Source organism: Gavialis gangeticus, unplaced genomic scaffold (assembly GCF_001723915.1).
Source record: "Gavialis gangeticus isolate Ggan-Ray unplaced genomic scaffold, GavGan_comp1, whole genome shotgun sequence".
Classification (NCBI taxonomy): Eukaryota; Metazoa; Chordata; order Crocodylia; family Gavialidae; genus Gavialis; species Gavialis gangeticus.
The window spans coordinates 44,604,518-44,628,412 of record NW_017729000.1 but is presented as its reverse complement, the minus strand read 5'-3'; the positions used below and the strand labels follow the sequence as shown (position 1 = coordinate 44,628,412).

The 23,895-nt window shown below is 48.8% G+C and overlaps 1 protein-coding gene across 1 annotated transcript in view; it reads left to right on the top strand.

Annotated features, from left to right (window-relative positions):
• The window catches only part of PCDH1 (protocadherin 1), a 108,901-nt gene that overhangs the window by 7,622 nt on the left and 77,384 nt on the right, over nt 1-23,895 (top strand). Inside the window, exons 2-3 of the mRNA XM_019506566.1 lie at nt 666-1,480; nt 4,811-7,003. Of these exons, the coding sequence (XP_019362111.1) occupies nt 666-1,480; nt 4,811-7,003 (3,008 nt within the window). The remainder of the gene's footprint in view (nt 1-665; nt 1,481-4,810; nt 7,004-23,895) is intronic.

Genomic DNA, 23,895 nt, shown 5'->3' with positions numbered 1-23,895 from the left:
TCTATGTGATGCATTTCTTTGTGGCTAGTGCAAGAGGTGTCTCTGTAATATCTCTGTCTTTAAAGTGTTTTTGAAGGGGCAGTGTTTCTGTCTTTGGGCAGAGGTGTGCAGTATTTGTCTCTGCAATAAAATAGTTCACTGTGTCTATCTGCAATGTGAGCCTGTTCCTCTAGCTGGCTCGAATGCAGTGGTGTGGGTGAATTTCTTTCTTCTTCCCGTCTTGTTTGTATGTCTAGCTGGGCATAACAACAGCTTGTACAATGACTAATGTGGTGGACAGTGTCAGTAGCAGGTTCCTGTCAGTGACGAGAGCACTGGGCTGGGTTTTGATGGCCATGGTGCTTATTTAGGCAGGGCGTAGCAAGAATGTTTGCAAGCTGAGATCAGTTCTCCTGGACACCTGTTTCCAGGAGGCTGCTAAAAGATGGCTCTTGTGACCAGCTTGTCAAGGGTGAGCTGTGGAGGCAGGGGCTGTACATTCTATGGGTAATGGCCCAGATGCCCTGAGCCAAAGGCTTTGGGCCACTCCTGAGAGTACGGGTGGATTAGTGACTTGCCAGCCTGGCTGGACACAGTGCAGCAGTGAGGTGGGGCAGGGTGTGGGGAGCAGTTCTAAGGAATGGTATGTGGAGTCCCTAATCTCTGGTGTCTGTGCTTCCTTGCAGTCCCCCTGTGGTGCAGAATGAAGCAGCTGGCGTCATGCCTTGGCCTATGGGTCCTCCTCCAGTTCCCTGCCTCAAGTTCTGGGACACGTGTGGTCTACAAGGTACAGGAGGAGCAACCCCCGAACACACTCATCGGGAGCCTGGCTGCTGACTATGGCTTTCCAGATGTGGGGCATCTCTATAAGCTGGAAGTGGGGGCCCCCTATCTGCGTGTGGATGGCAAAACGGGGGACATTTACACCACTGAAACTTCCATAGACCGGGAGAGCCTACGTGAGTGCCAGCATCAGTTCCCAGGGGATCCTTGCTTCCTGGAGTTTGAGGTGTCCATCACAGATCTGATAATGAACAGCAGTCCACGCCTTCTAGAGGGTCAGATTGAGGTACTGGATATCAATGACAACACACCAAACTTTGTCTCACCTGTTATCACACTGGCCATCCCGGAGAACACCAACATTGGGGCTCTCTTTCCCATCTCACTGGCCATGGACCGTGACTCAGGCCCCAATGGTGTGGCCTCCTATGAGCTCATGGCAGGGCCTGAAGCACAGGAGCTCTTTGGGCTACAAGTGGCTGAGGATCAGGATGAGAAGCAGCCACAGCTAATTGTCATGGGGAACCTGGATCGGGAGCAGTGGGACTCTTATGACCTGACCATCAAAGTGCAAGATGGGGGAAACCCTCCACGGGCAAGCAGTGCCCTTCTGCGCATCACTATCCTGGACATGAATGACAATGCACCCAAGTTTGAAAAGGCCTTGTATGAAGCAGAGCTCTCAGAAAACAGTCCTGTTGGGCATTCTGTCCTTCAGGTAAGTGCACAGGGAGTACCAGGGTAAAACTCTGATGCCAGCAAATGGGTAGCTTCCCTTTAATCAGTGATTGCAATCTTCTAGTTTAGGACCTGAAAAAATATAAAGAGCTGGTTTTGTATTGAGTGACATTGATAGACCTGTGTTGTATGTCTAGGTTGTGAGGGAGAGGTTGAAATGCATTGTCAGTCCTGTGTTGTGTGTCCAGCCCAGGGCTGAGGTGGCAGGGAGAGATCGAGATTGAGGTTGCAGAGTGTCAGCAGAGTCTGTGTGGAGCCCAGGGCTGAGAGTGGGGAGTGTGGGTCAGGGCTGAGAGTCATTGCTACAGCTGCATATACAAAGCTTATTGAATGTCTCTGTGTTAATGGTAGCTCTGGGTGGGAAATTAGACTTTCCTTCAGTAGCCAGCCCCTTTGGCTGCTGCAAGGAAACTTGTGCTTAGCTGGGACCCATGACCCAGGCTTTCCATTTGCCATGGGGAAAAATGCGGCAAAACATGGATATTCTCTTTTAAAGGTTTCTCTTTTCAGGCTGGCAGAGTTCCAGCTTATGAGGGGCTGCTTGGGATTGGGGGGGAGTGGGACACAGGGAGCAGGGGTTACCATGTGCATGTGTGTAGCCCCTGCAAGCAAGACCTGGCACAGGAAGTAGCACCACATCACCATGTTTGCTAAGGTGAGGAGTGGTGGTGGAGACATGGAGTTGTGCCCCCCTCTGCTGCTGGCCATGGCAGTGTGGTGCTTCCTCCCATTCTGGGTCCCATCTTCTGGGCTGCAGATGCAGCTTCTGCCCCGAGCTGGTCTGGCTAGGCTACAGCTCTGCACCTCATGCCTTGCTGTGGATGCAGAAATCTAGAGAGGCATGTGACTGTCCCCCCCCCCCACAGGTCACCTATACCCCGCCCCTTCCCAACACACCCATCCCATTCCCCAAACTCGGCCCCCTCCTCACACACTGGGTGGGGGGCAGCAGGTTGGGGGTGAGGGGCACCAACAGGACTTGGGGGTCCAGGGGGCTGTGGGTCAGGAGTGAGGAGCATCAGCAGGACTGGGGGGGAGGTAAGGGGATTGGGTTGGGAGGGAGGGGCACTAGCAGGGCCAGGGGCCTGTAGGTTGGGAGTGAGGGGCAAAGGCAAGGGCAGAGGCAGGCTACTGACATACCAGGGCTGCTCAGCACCACAAAGCAGTGTGGGGGACAGCCACAGCTGGACCCGAGTCCTGGGGAGTGAAGGGGCAGGGGAAGCTCTGATTTTCTGTAATAAACCCCGCCCCCAGAATCAAACACCAAAATATATAGGCATCTAGAATGTATTTTATTATAATGATTGAGGCACTAGTAGGCTTCCAAATTGCTTTAAAATTGTAAACATATCTATAAAACTTTGTGTTCAACTGATACCTATATATATTGTGGCATTTCATTTTAATTGCAGAAAAATGTGGATTCTGGGGTTTTAATCAGAATTTTAGATTTTTAAGCAGAGAAAACCAGGATCCCTGCCCATGACACTGCTTAGCCTCTTCTATTGGCGTGCCTGGGATTCCTGCCCAGTATGTGCCACCACTAGGCTTCAAGCTCCGTGGCAGCTAGAGGCCTTATTTTCCACAGATTCTGCAGAGAGAATTTCGAGCCCAGCTATAGCATCCTGTTTTCCTCTTGACTGGATGGAAGGAGAATGAGGGGGTGGATCTCTGTGTATATGGCTTGAAGGGGACACTGAGCTGATGGTAGCTGACATCTGTTTATCTGCAGCTGCCATCTTAATAAGTGGAGCATGGCTGGCACTCGTCCGCTTGCTAATTTCAATGTGAATTTTAAGAGTTCATTTTTCACTGTGAAGAGAATGCGAGCTGGAAACAGATAAGGCCATGGTGCAGTTGGGAGGAGAATGGGTCCAGGCGCTGCTGCTGCCATTGCTCAGCTTTTATCTTTCAGGGGGAAAATGACTTCCGCCTTCTTTGTGAGTGGTAGTAAAAGGTGGAATTTACATTAACAACTTTCGTTCTTTATCCAAATCTGCTGAGTGAGATAACAGGCAGAGCAGCAAATGGTGCAGAGAAGAGGCTGCTTGGAGAGATGATTAGGAAAGCAAATGTTAGACAAATGTTATATTCTTTAGAAAGCAAATAATGAACATGGAAATGGGTTTATGGTGAATGCAGGGCTCCTGAAAGTGAGCAGTTTGGGAAAGGGAAGGGTAGGGAGAGCTGTGCAGTGTATGAGAAGGGGTCTGTCCCCTTCTCCCCAAGACCTGTAATTCCAGCCTGCAGTTCCCTCTGGTATTTCAGCCCTGGGCTTCACCCTCATTTCTGCTGCTGTTCCACAATCCTAACCCATCAGCATCTGATAATGCAAGCCTGCTTGTGAAAGCTTATGTTATGCATCTCTGATTTAGTTAGTCTACAAGGTGCAGATCTACCTTGCCTTCTGCAACAGCCTCTCTGCCATCCCAGCCCCAGTATCCTTGCACAGCATTCCAGCTCTCCTACCACTCTGTAATCCTGACCCAATTCCCCCACCCCACTATATTAGCCCAGGGTTCCCTGCAGCTGTATTGATATGCCTCACTGCTTATTCTCAGTCCCCTGCTACCTTCCCCAGGAATCGCTAGATCAGATGCTGCTCCCTGTCCTGAACTGACCCAAATTGGAGCTGGCTTTGGATCAGAATGAACTGGGGGCTAAGAATAGGGCAGTAGGATGATTTCTCTGCTTTGAAACAGCACCCAGAAGGGTTTGCTGTGGGTCTTGGCATAGCCTTCTGTTTGTATCTCCAGCTCTGGGTAATGAGATTTTTTTTTTTTTGGAGTATGTCTGCAAAGCTAAGTCCAGTCTAACCAAGGTGCGTGCAGGGACAGGCTGTGTATTGTTCCCATGTGATGGGAGGGCCCAGCAGGGTGAGGCTTGCTTACCTGGCAGCCAGCCAGGTAGGTGGTTTTCTAGTCTCTGGCAGTTCTTCCCTGTCGTTGAGTCAGAGAACTGCTCCTGGATCACTGAGCTGGTTCACCTGGAGGATTCTTTACATACCAGAGCAGGGCTGTCAGCATGCAGGGAGTGGGTGACAAGAGTTTTACTAGTCAGGCCAGTTTCACAGGAATAGCATGGACAGGATGTGACTCACCCCAAGGACAGTCTGCCAAGTCACAAGGCTCTTGCTGCATGGGTCCTGTCCATGGAGGAGGAAGCACTGGTTCTTCTTTGGGCTTCCCTGATTTATAGAGAAAAAATTATTGCTTTGGTTCCTGGGGAGGCTGATGCAAATAGTGTACTGACTCTTAGGGGTGCTCAGTCCTTTCCGCTCTTGTTCACCTTCTCTTCCTCCTACTTGCAGGTGAAAGCCAATGACTCGGATCAGGGCGCCAATGCCGAAATTGACTATTCCTTTCACCAGGCCACAGACATGGTACGCCGCCTGCTACGCCTGGATAGAGCCACAGGCCTCATCACTGTACAGGGGCCCATTGATCGGGAGGATGTTAACATCCTCAAGTTCTCTGTCCTGGCAAAGGATAAAGGGGCTAATCCTAAGAGTGCCCGTACTCAGGTAGTGGTGACCATAAAGGATATGAATGATAATGCCCCCTCCATTGAGATCCGAGGCATTGGTCTTGTCACCCACCAGGACGGCATGGCAAACATTTCTGAGGATGTACCTGTGGAGACAGCTGTGGCCCTGGTGCAGGTGTCTGACCGGGATGAAGGAGAAAATGCTGTGGTTACCTGTGTGGTTGCCGGTGATGTTCCATTCCAGCTGCGACAGGCCAGTGAGACGGGCAGTGACAGCAAGAAGAAGTACTTCTTGCAAACCACCACACCACTGGACTATGAGTCAGTGAAGGAGTACACCATTGAGATTGTGGCTGTGGACTCAGGAAACCCACCTCTCTCCAGCACTAACTCCCTTAAAGTGCAGGTGGTGGATGTAAATGACAATGCCCCTGTCTTTAGCCAGAGCTTCACTGAAGTGGCCTTCCCTGAAAACAATGACCTTGATGACCTAGTGATGGAGGTGAGTGCCAGTGATGCTGATAGTGGCTCTAATGCCAAGCTTGTTTACTCGTTGGTGATGGATCCTTCCTCCAAGGGTATTTTTTCTATTGATCCTGATTCTGGTGAAATCCGAGTGAAGACGGTGCTGGACCGGGAGCAGAGGGAGCGCTATGAATTCCTGGTGGTGGCAGCTGACAAGGGCAGCCCCAGCCTCAAGGGTACAGCATCTGTGGCCATTAATGTCATGGACAAAAATGACAATGACCCCAAGTTCATGTTAAGTGGCTACAACTTCTCAGTGATGGAGAACATGCCACCTTTGAGCCCAGTAGGTATGGTGACGGTGATTGATGCTGACAAGGGTGACAATGCCCGCATCCAACTTTCAGTAGAACAAGACAATGGGGACTTTGTGATCCAGAATGGCACTGGCACCATCCTCTCCAGTATTTCTTTTGACCGGGAGCAACAGAGCACATACACCTTCCGGCTCAAGGCTGTGGATGCAGGGGACCCTCCCAGATCTGCCTATGTGGGAGTGACCATCAATGTACTGGATGAGAACGACAATGCCCCTTTTATTACCTCCCCTTCCAATGCCTCTTATAAACACATCCTGCCCCACACCAGCCCTGGGCAACAAGTCAGCAAGGTCAAGGCTGAAGACATTGATTCTGGGGTCAATGCAGAGCTGATCTATAGCATTACTGGGGGCAACCCTTTTGAGCTCTTCCAGATTTCACCTAGCAGTGGGGATATCACACTGGAGAAAGAGATCTTGCGTAAGCATCATGGCCTGCACCGCCTAGTTGTGCGTGTCAATGACAAGGGCAAGCCCTCACGCCATGGAACTGCACTAGTGCACTTTTATGTCAATGAGACCCTAGCTAATCGCACTGTGCTGGAGACCTTAGTGGGGCACAGCCTGGACACACCCCTGGACATAGACATTGCTGGGGATCCTGAATATGAGCGCAGCAAGCAACGCAGCAACATCCTCTTTGGAGTCATTGCTGGCATTGTGGCTGTAACACTTGTCATTGTGCTGGTCATTCTTGTGCGCTATTGTCGGCAGCGGGAGGCCAAGAGTGGCTACCAAGCAGGCAAAAAAGAAACCAAGGACTTGTATGCACCTAAACAGGGTAACAAGAGCAGCAAGAGCAAGAACAAAGTGAAGAAGAGCAAGTCTCCCAAGCCACCCAAGCCAGCAGAGGATGAAGAGGAGACGGGGCTGCAAAAATCCCTCAAGTTCAACCTCATGAATGACTCTGTAAGTGACAGCCCCCGGATCCATCTACCCCTCAACTATCCACCTGGGAGCCCAGACCTGGGGCGTCACTACCGCTCCAATTCACCGCTGCCCTCCATCCAGCTGCAGCCTCAGTCTCCATCTGCTTCCAAAAAACACCAAGTGGTACAGGATCTGCCTGCTACAAACACCTTTGTTGGCACTGGGGACAATAACTCAACAGGCTCTGAACAATACTCAGACTACAGCTACCGCACCAATCCCCAGAAATATACCAACAAGCAGGTAGGAGAGCTCTTCCTGAGCCCAGTAGCTGCACCTCCTCTGCACAGGGGTGCCATCTGGACAGAGGTGTGGGAATAAGCACAGACCCACCCTAACTCTGCATGAATGGCCTGGGGGGCTGGCAGAGGACTTGTGAAGCCCCTAGCCATGGCATCAAATTTATGGGTCAGAGAAGGGGAGGGACTGAAGTCATTTGACCTGAGAGTTGATGTCTCTGGTAGATAACCCTTGGACTCCTCAGCAGAATGGCAGTAGACACAGGGGGAATTGGGATCCAACTGCATTGTACTGATGTGAAGGAATCCTGCATGCCCTTGGTTAGGGACAAAGCAGTGAGGAAGGGCCCAAGGAACTTGATCTGAAACCCTTGGCCCAAACAGTTCAATAGCTCTGGGCTGGAGACCTACTTTGAGAGCATCAGGGGCAGTGACAGTCCCCTCCACTTGGGCTGGTATGCTTAGGGCCAAGTAATGGGGGAGAAAGGAGTACAGCCTGGCCCCTGCAAGTGCTTTTGGCAGCCGGTTTCCTGCCCTGCCCTGGCTGGGAGTCTTCTGTGCTCAGCCAGGGTTCAGTGATGCTAAAGGCAGCCTTCATCTGGGCCAGCTCTGGGCAGGGGTGGGGCTGAGCCTCTTTCTATCCTTGTGCAAAGCAAATCTATAACACCTGCTTTTCTTGCATACTGTGTGGCATCTTGGAGCATGGGGAGAGTTTAGAGGGAGAAGAGCTCTTTCTTTTTCCTAGGCTGCTCTTCCCTAAATGTTGAGCCTTTTGTTTTAGTAGACACGGAGAGCAACAGGGCCTCCTTCAGTGTAAGTGCCAGGCCATTTGCTCTGAAGCTGCAGAAGCTGCTGCTGTAACCTCTGCCAAGGCTACTGCAGAGATGAACAGAGCCAGAATTCCCTACTGACAGTGGGAGGCTCTGATGAATCTGTACTGGGGACTGGATAGGGGTACTGGTGACTGCTGGGCCTATGAAGTGGGAGGTGGGGGGAAGAGGAAAGTCATTGCTGGAAGCCTGGGCCAGTAGGGGGATTTGCTATGTGCCAGAGATTGGGGCCAGTAGAGTCTGTTCTATGTACTGGGGCTGGGCTTTCTGCTGTGAGTCATGCCTGAAAAGCAGGGATCGGCAAGCATGTTTCTGCTTTTTCTTGGGACCGGGGAGAAAAACTTAGCTGGGGTTCTCTGCTGGGGAGCAGGTGTGTTTCTGCGTGTGTTAAGGCTGCAGTTAGATCTCTGCTGGGCAACAAGGGTGTTCTGCTGTGTTTTAGGGTTGGGGTTGTGTGCTTGCTGTTTGAGGTTGGGCTGTCTGCTGCGTGACCTACTTCTTGGAGAAGTGTCAGAGGGGGAGCTGCTTGCTGGCTTGCTTTGAAGCTTGGTAGCTGGCCCTGGAGGTTGTGGGAGAGTGAATGGTGCAAGGCTTTGAGGACCTTCTGATGTAGGTTGCCTGGCCAGCTCAGCCAGCTCAAGGCTCCTGTTTTGGGCCCCTGGATAGTCTATCACAGCACAGTGGGAGCCTCTCAGCCTAGGGCATTATATCCTTGGTGCCCCATGGAGTTCCAGTTGCACTGTATCCTATGTTCTACAGGGGCCACTCCTTTGCCTCACTGCACTGTATCCTGTGTCTTTTGGAGTTACCTCCTCTACTGCATTGTATCTGATATGTTCAATGGGGCTGGACTCCTGCCATGGTAGGACAGACCTACTGAATCTGCCTTCAATAAAGTGTTCTATTTTTGAATGGTGTGCTTTATTTTTCAAAATGGGGCTCTTCCTTCACTCTATCCCCACCTAGCTGAGAACACTTCCTCTGGACCCCAGTTGCTTCTCTTCCCCTTCAGTCTCCTAGGTGAGCCCAGAAACAGTGTTAGCAAAGCCCAGTCCTGGCCAAAGAACCTTACGTTTCACCTCATCCTGCCCCAGAGCATGTGAAGGATTGCTCCTCATGGGTTGCCTCCCTCTTTCACCTGTCCTCGTGGTGCCTGGGTTGTACCTGAAGAAAATTCATGCCCCCCCACCTCCCCTCTCTTTGATCTCAGGCTTGTGCCCTTGTTCCTTAAGGAATCAAGGTTGAAGAGCACCTTAATAATAATCTTATCCATTCCCTGGTGTAGATACAGGTGTGTTTATTTTACAGGCATAGTGGGCCTAGGCCCACCAGGAAACCATAAGCTTCTATTAGTGGTTAAAGCAGGGATGGGCAATTATTTCGGGTGGAGGGCCACTTACTGAGTTTTGGCAAGTCATTGAGGGCTGCATGACAGGCAGCCAGGGGTAGATTAATATTTATTTTCTAAATTTTGTAGAGACCCTGTGGGCCAGATAGAATGGCCTCGTGGGCCGCATCTGGCCCGTGAGCTGCATTTTGCCCACCCCTGGGTTAAAGGCAGGCTTCCAACTGCATAACAATTGTTTTCCTGTTTTTCATCCTTTGTTCCAAGAACAGAAGTGCAGGTCAAAGGTTAGTAACTATGGTTCTGAAGGGGGACGCCAAGCAGATGACACTGGCTAGAGCCCATCAAACATCTAAGCAGTCTGCAGAAGCCACCCAGTGAAATTCTGCCTGGAGATGTACATGGATAAGTGAAAGGAAAACAGCCCAACAATCTTCTGGGTTTCTCCAGGCCAGTGCCTCCTTTCTCAACTGATAGATGGAGAGTTTGGCTGGGGCCAGGAGGAGGTTGGCCAGAAGGTCCTGGGACTTAGTGGGGCGTATGAGGAAAAATGCAGTTAGACCCTCAATAAGAAGTTCCTGAGGAGCTGGTAGAGGTGCTGCGGTCTGGTGCACTCAAGGCAGGTCACAGTCTCCTTTTGGATTCACTGTTCCTAAACCAAGCCAGACAATGCCTCTTCTTGAAAACCTCCAGTACAGAATATTCAGCAATGTGCATATATAATAGAGTCGATGAGCCTTTCCTGGATGAGCCTTTTCTGCCTGTCCCTTCCCTGTGATTTCCCCCTGCCCCCCTCCTTTTTCAGCTGTTGCATTTGTTCCATTGCCTTGAATATAATTCCTCCCATGCCTCTTCAGCCTTGCTGTCTGTTTGGGCATGGCAGTTTGTGATGGGAAGATGAGATTTCCCTGATAAGGTGAGCCAGGCCAGCAATTCTGTGACATGCTGCTGGTGAGTAATGCAGAACTGTTGCAAAAATACCTGGTTCCTCCCCATTTGTAGCCCTAGATTCAGGACTTTGCTGGCAACAGGGTATCCATCAAACGTACTGCTTTTACTTTCTTAAGGTACCAGTGGGAACCATTACTAATGGTCACAGGGCTCACTTCCAGAAGGAGCCACATACCGTGGCTGCTGACAAGAGGGACTCGACTACACCTGAACTTCTGTTTCACTCCACAGGGGGCAGCAAATTTCAGTATTTCTGTGTGGTTCTCTTGTGGTCTCCTGGTCTACAGCAGGGGGAGGTGGAGTAATGTGGCCAGGTCAGGTATGGTGATGTATGAGGAATGCCAGGCCATCACGTGCAGCAGGGAGCAGCACAAGCAGGTTTGATGGGAAGGATTGTGCTGGGCATTCAGATGCATCAGTTTATAGTAAGGGACATGGCTGCCTGGAGAGAATGGTTACAGAGAAGCAGTTTATCATAGTTATCAGACAGCTGCCAAAATATTTGGTGCATCTCCTCTTTCCCCACCAGCTGTCCTTGCACTTGGTCCCTCCTCAGCACAGGGCTATGGTTATGCTCAGTCCCTATTTCCTGCTGAGCAGAACTTATTGTCTCCCTTGCCCCCTTATCCAAGCAGCTGGACCCTGTATCCCCATGCCCATGTAAGCATGATAGTGCTTGCTTGGTGCAGGATTTTTGGTGTTTCCTTTTCTTGTGCCATCTTGGTGGGGGATGGCATCATGCTTCCTGGGGGCACCTGTCTTCTTTCCCAGCTCTCCTTGATTTCAGTAGTTGCTGGAGGACACTTGCTGCCCAGAAAGTTTGCTTCATGGGAGCCAGAGCTGACCATTTCCTGTGAGCTTCTTGAGGCTGTGAGGGCCACTTTGTTCCTGTCTGAGTCTTTCACTCTCTGGGAATATCTGTCTTATTGCCTAGTTTACCCCATAAGACAAGAGGGATGCTGTGCCATCATGTGCTGGCTTAGAGCCTTTTCATGAGGAAGCATTGACTTAATTTGCCTCCACATTTACAACAGTTAGTGGCAACATCCAGAGCTCTAGCTCATAAAACCCTGCTCACATGAGAAGGTTGAATGGGATGTACCTATGGCAGGTGTTGCACATGTTCAAGGCCTAACCGTAGGCCTTCTTTGTGAAGCCCATTCAGTGGAACTTAGGTGAACCTTTGGGCAGCCCAGACTAAGACATAGGCACAATAGTTCGTGTAAAGACCCAAGCTGCTGGAGCCATGGGATGGCTTTGGAATCTCTGCTTCCATGAAAAAGTAAGCGCGATGTTTCTAGTCCTCATATTTGGAAAGAATGGCAGGAAATCATGGTCTTTGCCACAGACGCAGCTACATTTGCCTTGAGGAGGGAGACAGAGCTGTCCAGCAGATGGAGCCAAGGAGAAAGCTACTTTTATTTAGGTGAGGCCGGGGGAGAGACAGTAAGGGGGCAGGTGGTGGTGGGGCAGGCAGTGTGGGTAGCAGTAGGGGTAGGTGGTGAGGAGCAGTGGAGCCAAGTGGGATCAAGCAGCTTTTCCTCTCTTGCCTGTTCCCACACTACTTGCACTCCCTGCTGCCTGCTTCCTACTGCCTGTGTGCCTTTCCCCACTCCTGCAGCCTCAGGCCCCCTTGTCTCCCCTTTCTGCCATCCTCACTGCAGTCTGGGGCATGGAGCACAGTCCCAGGCAAGTCCAGTGGCAGCCACTGGAGCTGCAGCTGCAACTGCAGCTATCTGCCCCCTGCCTCCCATCCCTGGCTGTCTTGTACTTTATTCCAAGTTGAGGTGCTTTTCCCCCCAGGTTAAATGAGGGAAAAAAGCTCACCTTAAAATCAAGTAAATATGTTACAGGTTTCCCGTGCCTTATGCATGTTCTGTATGTGTGAATTTGCTCTTATGCGATGACCCTTTTTGTACCAAAAATTCATTATATGGGAGGTAAATTCACTCTTATGCGATCAGTGTTGTGGAAGTTCACAGTCAGCTACTTTGTGCAGTGCATTGTGGGAGTGACGCACCAAAATATAGTCTTCTGTGTGGATCTGTGCACCTTGCCTGTTGTCTGTGACACATGTTTCTGTGGTTGCCATCCTCGTTGTGGCTTCTAAGTGTCCCGGTAGCTAATCTCCTGCCCCTCTCCCTGGTCCATCAATGAAGCCTTCACCACCCTCTCTTCACACCAATTAAACATTCACCACCACCCTGTGCTTGTATGTACTGTCTGCTGTTGGTGAGTACCAAAATTCTTGTAAAAGTGGTAGAAATGAGTCTGGGGGTCAGTACAGTCAAAGTCTTAGAATGTATCCCTATTTGTTACATTGTAAAGTGGGTTCCCTTTAAGCAAATTTGAGTTACATGCTGTTTTTCAGGAATGCATGTACAGCATAAAGCGAGGGAAACCTGTGTTTGGTACCCTGTTGGACTGTGAGATTGGTTTCAGAGGAGTTTGGATGCCACCAGGGCTCTGCCTCTCTCCTTTTAGCATTTTGTCATTATGAGTCAAGACTGAGGGGAAAAATTGGTGCAATGAAAATGAGGATCCACTTGCAGAAGGTGAAAAGCTGAGACCCTGTCTTAATACAGCAGATGGGGTGACATTTATCAGCATTGGGCATTTCATTTATCACCCTCTTCAGCATGCCAAGATATAGTCATTTCTGTCCTGTCCTTTATGCTGCCTCCCCCCACCCCGCTCACATTACTTTTAAGTTATGTATTGCTGGGATGTTCACATGGAGGTCATATTTTTTGTAAGAACTGTTACCTTCCTGCTGCCCATTGGAACTGGACTGTGGTGAGTAGTGGACTTCACTGACCTAGTACTTTGTTCATTTCTGGACTCAGTGCTGTGTGGAACTGTTTGGAGTGAATGACTGTGAAGCTGCCCATGGCAGTTGCATCCCTAGAGTGCTAGAGTAACTTCATTGTGGGGCACTGTCTCATAATGTAGCTGTTGTGTAGCTATGAATCTCTAGATCTGTTTGAGCACAGGGCTTATCTGCATAGGCTCCAGGATTGCTTTCCTAGCAGGGCACGTTGAGGCTAGCTTTGTGGACACCTCAAGAGTGTACAGGAGGTGCTGCACCCTGCCACCACACTTCAAATCTAACTCTTCATACCTTGCACAGCTGCCAGAATTGCACTCCTGAGAGAGGTGGAGCCACCTGGACAGAAGTGGGAAGGCAGCTTTGGTTAGGTGAAAATTGCTCTCTTCTCGCTTTATCCCCCCTCTTTAATTGGGTGTCTCTCTCCCTCTTTTTCTCTTCCATCTTTCCTCGCTCCCTCACTACTTTTCATTTCCTGAGTTTCTGTCTCTAGTTCTTTCTGTAATTATCTCCCTTTCCCATTTCTGGCCATATCTTTCCCATCTCATGCAGGTCTCTGGCATACCCATTTGCTGACAATTCCCATACTGTGGCTGGGCTGAGGCCCCTGAAGTACAGTGTTGAGCCCGTACACTGGACTAAGGCAGTGGGACTGTGGAGGGATTATTTTAATGATAAAAGCCCTTGCTGTTTTTGTGGCCACCCGATTCAAGCTGTGCTGATTGATATTCCCAGCACTGCCTCTCCCTAGCCTGGCTTGCGCATTCTCAGCTGCATTGCTGCTTTTTGGTATTCACAAGTCATTCTGAATAGAGTTCAAGAACTGGGGCCTGGTTAACCATTGCTGGGGCAAAACGAGCTTCATCCCTTCTCTTTTTGGGTGTGTCCAGGACCCTTTCTGTCACGAACCAGGTTTGTTTGAAAGGGTGGCTATATGTGGCTGGGGACAGGGTGGAGAGTTGGGGCAGGATTGGAGCTAGAAATGAGGGTTCTCTGGGGCAGGATAGAGAGTAGTGGATGTAGGGAGATCAGGGTGTTTAGGGGAAGAGTGGGCATGGTGGACAGAATGCTTGGAAACTGGAAGGGGTGGAGAACATGGTTGGGGAAGGTTGGGATGCTCTAAGCAAGATCTTTCTAAAACAGTAGTTGTCAACCTTTTAACATTTGTGGACCCTTACATTTTTTCAAATGGAGGTGGAGACCCCTTTGAATTGTAAGTGTGTGGGTATTCACATACTTTTGATTGATCATAGTCATCTTTTCCGGACTCCTTAGATAAACCCCAGGGGTCCACGGGCCACAGGTTGAAAACCACTGTTGTAGAGCATTAATGAGGTATTCGGGGGCAGGATAGGTGGTAGACAAGATGGGGAAGACTGAAGAAGACAAACAGGGTCCTTGGATATGGGAATAGGAAGACATTAGTTTATTCTGTGAGGAGCTGTATGATCTCAGAATGGGGATGGAACTAGGAAAGCATGTGGCAGGGACTGCTCTTACATGGCACAGTAGAGGAAATGGACTGAATGCTGCCTGCAGGTCTCAGTTTTTCTAGGTGCTGGTGCCATGCTCAGTAGGCACATGTAGGCCAACGTTACTGGCTAGTATAGCAAGGTGATTGGGTGTGACTCCCTCAATCCTGATGGAGTGGATGCTGAAGTGTGCTTTGTGTGACTACTACTCAAGTTGGGTACTTGGGGAGTCTAGGCTAACTGAGATAACACGTGGCCATGCCAGGCTGGGATGCTTTCTTAGGACATGCATGGTTTGAGTTCTTGATTGTGCCTGAGGGAGGTGAGGCTGCTGAGGGACCACAATGGCAGTGGGGAAGCTGGATGAAGCTATTCATTTTCTTCAGAAGCACTCAATTCTTCATGCGTGGATCCCATTTATGTTGCGGGCATGCCTCATACATATGCGGAGGAGGCTTTGGACTATCGGTGTCTACTGGGACCATGACTTTGCCCTGCGTGTCTTTGTACAGGGGCAGGCAAACTATGGGCCACAGGCCTGATCCAGCCAGCAGGCAATTCTGTCCAGCCTGTCGGGTCTCTCCGTAAGCTCTCTGTTAACCTGGGCCATCACTGCCCCACTGCAAGCTGGTGCCTCCATGCAGGAGGTGCAGCTCTGGTTGCTAAGTAACCCTCCCCCTTTCCCTCCCTCCCCCCAGCCCCATGCTAGGGGCACGGAGGCATTTCCTAACTGTCTATCTTCAAGCCAAGCCTATCATGAAATGGGTTTTTCCCCATTACCAAAAAATACCCTTTTCTCTATAGATAGGAGCTACATTCCAGACTATTGCTCTTCATGCTAGTGCTTCCTTCTAGGAATTGCTACTTCAGAGGCAGGTACCCACTTGATCTTCCACCTACTGGAGTAATCCCTGAGAGGAGCACTGGATTGGGGGAGATGACCACAAAAGCCACTCTTTTCTCAGAAATGGCATTCCCAGTGACCCACTAAGGAAGGAATATGCCCTGAAGAATTTTGGTGACTAAAATAGGACCTGCAGCCTGTTCAGTGAGCCTATCCTTGGTCCTCTAGAGTTCAGAACCAGCAGAGTTTAGAACTGAAACCCACTATTGCTTTTTTCTCATTAAGACTGGTCCTATGGGAGCACTGGTCAAAGAAGAACTCGCCATTGGTCCTCCTTCCTAGAAGAAAGAGATCAAACAAAATGAAAGCGTTATGGTCTTCTGTTTCTGTTGAACTACATGTTTTGAGGTTTGATCATCCTGGATAGACTAGTGGAGCCAGTTCAGAGTGGGACTAGGTCCACTCTAACCTTGGCAACCTATTTCATTCTCATATGAACAGAACTACAGTTGTCCCCTGACATTGACCTTGCCACCAATTCTCCTGGCCCCAGTCAGAATAAACCCTTAGTTCTGGTGGCATCCTACCTTAGCATTGAGCTGCCAGCATTATCTTGAGATCAGGCTTCCTCCTTTCCTTCTCCAAGATCCTGAGGATTCTTAATCAGAACAGTTCCTGGGATACTACCAACAAACTATGTAATTATTCCATTCTTGAGCACTCCTAAATATCCTCTAAGACTAGGATAAGCTGGGGCAGATCTAGTCCCAAGCTCCAGGTAGAAGTAAGAAAGGAATTAGGCTGAGTTATCCTTCAAACTGCATAGCTGTGCCCCTGGTCTTCTTGGAGATCCTATCTAACCCTGACTCCGGTGTTTGATTTTAACTTATGACCTCTAGCTCCAAAATACTGGCTTATGGCTTCTAGCTCTTGGACTCCTGACTTATACCTTTGCAGCACAGGTCCAATCACCCGTGCTTTGGTCCATTACACTGTGGTCAGACCCTTAATGCAAGGGGTCCTGGTCCTCAAGCCACATGGGTTCCTCTAAGATCATGGGTGATTAGCGCCTCCCAAGGCTAGAGGGGCTCCAGCGGGGCACGAGACTGTTTGGAAACTGTGTGTGGGGGGGTCCCTCTGTGGCCAGTTGCCGAGCACACCAGTAACATGGTGGCAGTGGAAGTGCCAGGACTTCTGCCGCCGGCACTTCTGCTGCTGCTGTCCTGCCAGTGGAACTGATATCAGTGGGGGGCACCAGCGCTCTCTGTACCCCCTAGCAGCTGGAGCGCTCACTGTCAGGGACGGCACTAGCACTCTGAGGATGGGCACATGTCCGTCCCTCCCTTCCCAACCCATGGTTCCCCTATGTGTTGCCTATGTCTAAAATGCTCCTTTTCATGGGGAATGTGGTGGCCAGCCTACAGGAATTGTGCACCCAAATGGATGCCCTGCAGATACAGAACAGGGTCTTACAGATGCAGGTTGTGACCATATGAGAGGAGAATGCTACCTTGTGACTACAACCAGACCAACCAGCAATAGTTGGGACCCAGCCTGTGGTCACTCCTCAGTACTTCCCCAAGTGTAAGGTTCTAGTGCTAGAATGTTTAGCACAGACCCAAAACATTTCTTTGTATTTGTGAACTAGTGTTGGCTGTCGTTTATTTTGTGCTCCCAAACCTACCCAACAGGATTCAGGTGGCGTTAGGTGGTCAGCCTACTAGTAGGAAATGACTTGGCCTGGGCCTTCTTGCTACTGGAAGGTTCTAGTTTGCTACTGAGTGACCTAGGGGAGTTCCTTAAGGCCATGTCAGTGCTTTACACCAAATCCCTTTGGTCATAAACTGCTGAAATGGCTGCAAACCCTGAGGCAGGGTTGTCAAACTACAATTCAATATGTGGCCAAGTTCTGCCAACTGGCTGGGTATATAGACTATAAGAAGACTGCACAACTTCACTTCTGCCAAGGATTCAGTAAACCTCTGGGGATTACCTTCTCAATTTCTCCCTTAGCTTCCTACCGTGGCCTAACTGGATGATCTGGGACTCCTGGGTTAGCCACTTCAGGAGTGGCTCTTCCTTTTCGACAGATTGCCTGAATGCCTTTCAGCAGTAGACAGATTAGTGATGTCAGTTGATGAGGGGAAGAGAGAAACCAAGGTACAGAGGGTACCAAGACGTAAGAGGAAGAATTAAAAGATAATTATTCTCTCCCAGGTTGACATAAGATTTTTCTTAACTCCCTGCTCGTGATTCCTGCTGATCTGTCCTCTCTGACTAGGGGGTGATCTCTGTTCTAGCACCACCTCTTGATGATCTCAAGTCCTTCCACAAGCTGTTGACACTGGATTTATGATCCAGATACCTTGTTCTGGGTGGATGCAAACCGTCAGACTGACCATGACTTCTTCCATTTGATAATAGGCAAATTTTACTGATACACTGTGATAGAAGCTAAGAATAATGCAGGCAGAGCAAACAAAATAACCTCCCAATTCTATATCTAGCAGTCCTAGGATTTACAGAGGGAAGGTACATCTGGCCAGTACATGAGCTTCATCTGCGGTTCTTGAATGTAAGCAGTCAGCAGCCTGGAGGTTGAGGGCTGAGGCCCACCCCCCCCTCCTCCCATGGCTCCCTCTGCTGTGGGGTTGGCAAGATGGGTTTGGTGGTATGCCCTCTATCCATGGTGGCCTTGGGTTTCATCCTTGGGGACCCTGTGCTGCTCTGAAATCCCTCCTTTTGTAGTCGTCTTCTTCTCTGATGACTCTTCATTCCCAGGCATCATTGACTGGTTTCTCTGTGGTCATCATACTGTCCGTGTTCTGTTCTGTTAGCACATTCCTTTGTTTTCCACACCTATCACATGCACACATCTTAATTTGGTCATTTACCAGTATCTTAATTTGAGCATACCTTGGCCACCTAATTTGGTCTATCTACCACAACAGGAAATCCTAATGGATCTGCAGTTGGGCACTGTGACCTCATGCCACCTTATCTCATGTTGTGAGTTATCAGGAAACAGTGTGATACATGTCTTCAGTTTCCCAGCCTGTCTGTCTGCTGGCTTCAGACACAGTGGGCCTTGAAGGAAACTTTGTTACCTTGCTTTTGAACATGAAACTTCATCACCAGGCTTTTTGAAACCAATTAACCTTTGCTGTTGCCTCGGACCATTATTCTAATACAGTATCTACTTTACCTACAAGTCAGTACCCAAAAGCAAATCTCTAAATATAATTTTCTAGTGACCAAAGGTACTGGGGAGAAGAATAGACACTCCAAACAGTGAATTCTCTGTAGTCCAAATAAATAGGTGATATACTGCACTCATCTCTCAGGCACATTGGTAATCAGTGTGAAATCAATAGAACTTCAGCATTTAAATACCTTTGTGGATCTGGCCCAAAGATCCTAGAAAGCTAGATCATCACTTTCATATTATTTAGTGAGCTGTCAAGCCTCACTCAGTTACTGACCTGGGACAGGCTGTCACTGTTAATTAGCAAGCTCTCACAGAAAGCAAAGGGTCACTTGAGATCTATAGTATCTGACAACTAGTAGGTAGAATTTCCCTTCAATTAGCCTAGGGGCCTCTGATACAGGACCCCATTCCCTAGCTAGAGATTATTATTTGTTTACACCACTCAGGTTTCTTGAGATCCAAATAACCACCGAAGACTCCCATTCAAAAGCGAGACGTATTTAGCTCACATGGGTGGTGTGGTACGTATTCTAAAGTAGGAGTGTCAAACATACAGCCTGTGGGCCAAATTTGGTGCATGAGTGTGGGTCATCCACTCCACCCGGTTTCTCATGAGCTGGACCACATACCTCTTCATGCTGGATTCAGTGTGTGGAGCTTGTCACCAAGGCAAATGGAGCTACTTCTGGAGCAGAGTTAATCTCCACTGTTTTGGTACAGCCTTGGAAGCCAGGGAGTTATGGCCTCTCATATCCCCGCTTCCCTGCCACAGAAATCAAGATTTTTAGTCACCCCTGGCAACTAAGATCAGTGACAGGCAAAAAAGGGGTGGTGTGTGAATGGTAGCAGCATTAATTCCTTAGGTTCTGGAGCCGCACCAAAACAGTGGCTCTTGCAAATGCTGGGATTAGTGTTGCTGCTGCTTGCAGGTTGTCCAGCCTCTGGGAAGCCCCACAGTCTGGATCCAGGCCTTGAGAAACTCTGTGGTCTGAGTCCAGCCCGTGGGTCCCAGTGAGTTTGAGAACCTGCTCTAAAGTAGTCTTGGAACCAAGAGAATCCTTTTAGCTAACAGAACCAATTCTGACTTCAAACTTAGTCTTATTACCAGACCTGTATACTGATCTTCTAAAAAGAAGTCACAGATCTCCAAGACAGCTCCATCCTCTGCTACTGTCACCCACCCTGCATTCTCTTCCCAGCAGCAGATTTGATATTCAGGCATGTGTCATTTTCACACAGGGATTCTTACTTTACCTCTTTTTCTTACTGCATTTTCCAGTTTGCTCAGGCACAAGCAGGGATAACTTTGAATAGTGGGTGTAGGAGCTTATTACTACCCTGCACTCCATTGGATTGTTCCATGAGTGTAGAAAAGCCATGGCTAGATACTGTTAGCAATTTATAAGACCTGTTTCTTCTCTCACTAGTCTTGGCTTTAGTGTATTGTATCTCCATCACCTTCACTAAGGTGAAGCTTGATGAGACCCAGGATGAGAGAGGGGAGTCAGACCTACTGATGGCTCTGCAGAGCTGGGAATGTAGAGACATCAGCAGTTATCCCATGGAGTATTCTTGGTGATTTAATGGGCTGACAATGATGGAGGAGTGATTGGTGGTTTCTGACTGATGGGTATTTTAGATACAATGGAAAACGGTTGTTTGTTACTAAGACTGTGAGCAGGATCATTCCAAGCAATACTGGGGAAATGATTGTTTCTGCAACATGATTGCAACATACCTTGGGCAGGGTGTTCTCATCATGGGATGAACATGTCTACATACTCTGTGACAGATGTATATCAGCAGCAATAGGGACTGTGAGGTGACTGCCATCATGCGGAAGTTGTGAGTGCATTCTCAGGGTAGGGGGTGGGGGCACCAGTTTGCTGGTGAAAGGGCTACCTGTCTTGTAGGGCTCCAGCTGGATGGGGCACCACATGCAACACACCTCTTTTATGTCCTCTGACTACAAAAGGCCTGGATTGTACCCTGCCAGATGGCAGCATCAATACATGACAGGGACAAAATTCAGAGTCCAGGGCCTTGGATAGAAGCTGCTGTGGAAGTAGCTCTAGGTTACTGATCCATAGAGGCTCATAGTTACTGGAGCCCACAGGAATCAAGGAAAAGGGAAGGTGGCATGGCATGTGCCCCTGGCTGAGATGGGTGTCCCTGCTCTATCTACCAGCAGCCAACTCTTCTCTGGCTGTCTGTAAGGTGGGAATGGACTTCCCAGGAAATACTCCAAGTAACAGTGTGTGAGTTTGACACAGCAAATTCTTTGGGGGAAGCAGTCAGATGGGAGTGCACTCCTGGTTAATGACCTCCTTTACTCTCCTTTCCTTCTTTGGCCGTAATAAGGGACTCGCCTCAAAACCAGTGCTTCCTCTTCATTGCTTCAGGTCTCCCAAAATCTCTGCTATACTCACACTGGCTTCTGCTATTTTCCCCATCCCTGTTCTTCTCATCCATAATCCACAATGTTTCTATCTCCTCTCCTCCTCCCAGTATATCTGCCTCTCCCCCCAATTCAGGTTTCTCCTTGTTTCTGCCTTCCCCTCCTTCTCCTCCTGCTTTTACATTTCCCCCAGTAACTCTGAATTACCCCATCCACATCCAGCTTCTCTGCTTTAATCTTCCCTTGTCCTCCTCCATCTTTAGCCCACTGCATCTGCCTGATGACCTTTACCTTCACTTTCTTAAATGTCTAAGCTTTGTCCTTTCCATGTCAGCCCCAACCAGAATAATTTTACCTCTCCTAACCAACACAAGGTTGGGGAATGGAATATCCCAATAGCAACAGTGAAGATGGGCAGAGTGAGATCTCTTCCATGGGGGCAGTGGAGGTGGGATGGGATGTTTCAATCAGGAGCAGCGCATGCACAGATGGGAACTCCCCCTGGCAGCAGGGCAGGAGGAGCAGGATGGAATCTTTCCAGTGGAGATTATGTAGTGGGGGCTGGGATGAATTTGTCCCACTGGAGGTAGTGTAGTTGGGGTAGGACAGGATTTCACTGCTTTGGGTAGTATAGGGAACAGGACATAAAATGGTCAGGCAGTAAACATTTGAAGCCTAGCACTGAACCTTCCAAAAGCCTCGAGTGCTTTTTGAGCCTAAATATCTGTGCCTGTGACCCAGATCTCCCTGTATGTCTCCCGTGGCCCCACAACCTGCTTTCCTGTTTCTTACAACCCTGTGATTTTTATGATTACACAGAGGTCACTGGAAAGTAAGAACTCATGGAACAGCAAGGGAGGTCATCATGAAACACAAGCCACAGAAAGTTATAGGTTCCAGGAACACCAGGGAAAGCCATGGTTACAGGCAGGCTACAGAAAGCAACAGGCTTAAGGACTGGCAGAGGCGGCCACAGTTCTTCTCCAAAGGTCATCATGAAATCCCCCTTATAAGGCTCTAATAGTAATGAGCTGTAGAAACTGCCTTCAAAATCCATGTTACGGGGGAAACATTTTTACTGGTGATACATGGCCTACTGCATATGTTCAGTCTGCACATGCACTCATATACGTTAGGTGTATAGGGATTATAGAATTGCAATTTGTAAGTGCCAAAAATTACTCTTAAACACTGGAAAGCTGCCACTTTGGTACACAAGGGGAAATAGAGTTTCACCCCTACAGCTTTTTCTAGCTTTTCCTTGTTTATATTCATAGGGTGTAGTGTTACTGTAATGTTGTAGATAAATATATCATATTTAATAACCCCATTTCTTTCCCTTTCTTTGTTACTAGCTCCCTGGTTGGATCTCTGTTAAGATCTGTGCCTAGCTGGAGTTCAGAAGGTGCACATGTTGTCTTTCAGTACTGAATACTAATGGTCACATCCAATGACTCCTATGTCTGGGTAGACTTCACTTAGTTACCCATCACATGGCCCATAGGAAGGAAACGGCACCTCAGATTCCTAGCTGTCTGGCCTCCCTTTGTCTGCAGCCTAATACTATTATGGGCCCTGTCACCATGCATAAGTCTTCAGCTTCAGTGCTAAGGTCGTCTTTGACCAGACACAAGACATATAAATTGTTGTTGGCTTTGCTACCACCCTGTATTATGGCCTTAAGCACACGTTCTTCTTAACCTCAACTGAAAACTGATCCTATTGGTACTAACTATTGGCACCCACCAATAGCTAGTGGATGCCAGGACTAAACCGACAATTGCATCTAGGCTGGCAAATACAAACACTGTTGTCTTGGGTCCAACTATTATTTTAGCACTAGTCATCATATGGGCATCTGGCACAGACAGGAAAATCTCCAGCTAGAAGGTCCAACTAAGAAACAGAAATGGAATCATTTATGTTAAAAAAAAAACCCAAAACCAAAAAACAAAACCCCAAAACAACAGAAGGCTTCATCAAAGATGTCTTTCTCTCCTACAGAGATTCTCTGAGATCCTCCTATTGGTATTGTTGACCCTCATATCTGCCCCCCTCAAAGTTGGTCATTTCACTTTTGACTCAGCTGGATAATCTTGCCACTGAGTATTTAATTTTTTTCTCTCTTTCTTTATGTCTGAGTATGCGCCAACCAAGGTGGATCTTTTTGATTCCCCCTAAACACTCTGTGGGTCTGTTATCTAGCCCTCTTTTTGTTCCAGGACTAACACATTAGAACTCTTAATACTATGATGAAACTTTGAGGAATTTCTACACTAACCTTGGGACCCAGATCCTTTTCATTGGCCACCAGTTTTATGGACAGATCTCATGCAAGAACATCTCCAGTTACTGATGTGACTAGATATATGACTCTTAGAAGCTGTAAGGTACACACCATATGTATTGACTCAAAGCTTTGTCTCTTCAAGTCCTCGACCAGTTGTTGTGTTTTTAGGACCCTAGCACTGCCTCTTATCTCTCATAAAAAATCAGTCTGACTAGGAAGAGAAAGGAGCCCTGACAACCTATACACCCATACATACACCCAGACTCTATATGTGCCACCTCCCCTAAGGACCATGCTGGAACTTCTGTGTCTTGATCTGATGAAGAGACAGTGCTAACAATTCCCAAGGAGCATGGCACAGACTGTACAAGTATATACAAGGGGCATGGAACTAGAGTCTTCCAGTCCCTTCCCTGCTATCCTAAAGCTGAAAGAGAAGCTACCTGTGTCCAGACACTTACATTGAGTTAGGATCACTTGGCTGTGTTTGCAACACAGGAGAGATTTAGGTGAACCTTTGGAGAGGGAGGGGCAGAAGTTGGATGTGTTTACAACAAGGGCGGGTAATTATTTTGGGTGGAGGGCTGCTTACTGAGTTTTGACAAGCTGTCGAGGGCCTCATGGGTAGCTCCTCCCCTTGAAAGGTGCCCCACCCCCTGGGACCAGAAGTCCTGCCTCTAACCTCTGACCTTTGGCACTGGAAGTGTCCCCCCTACCCCCGCTCCTGTTCC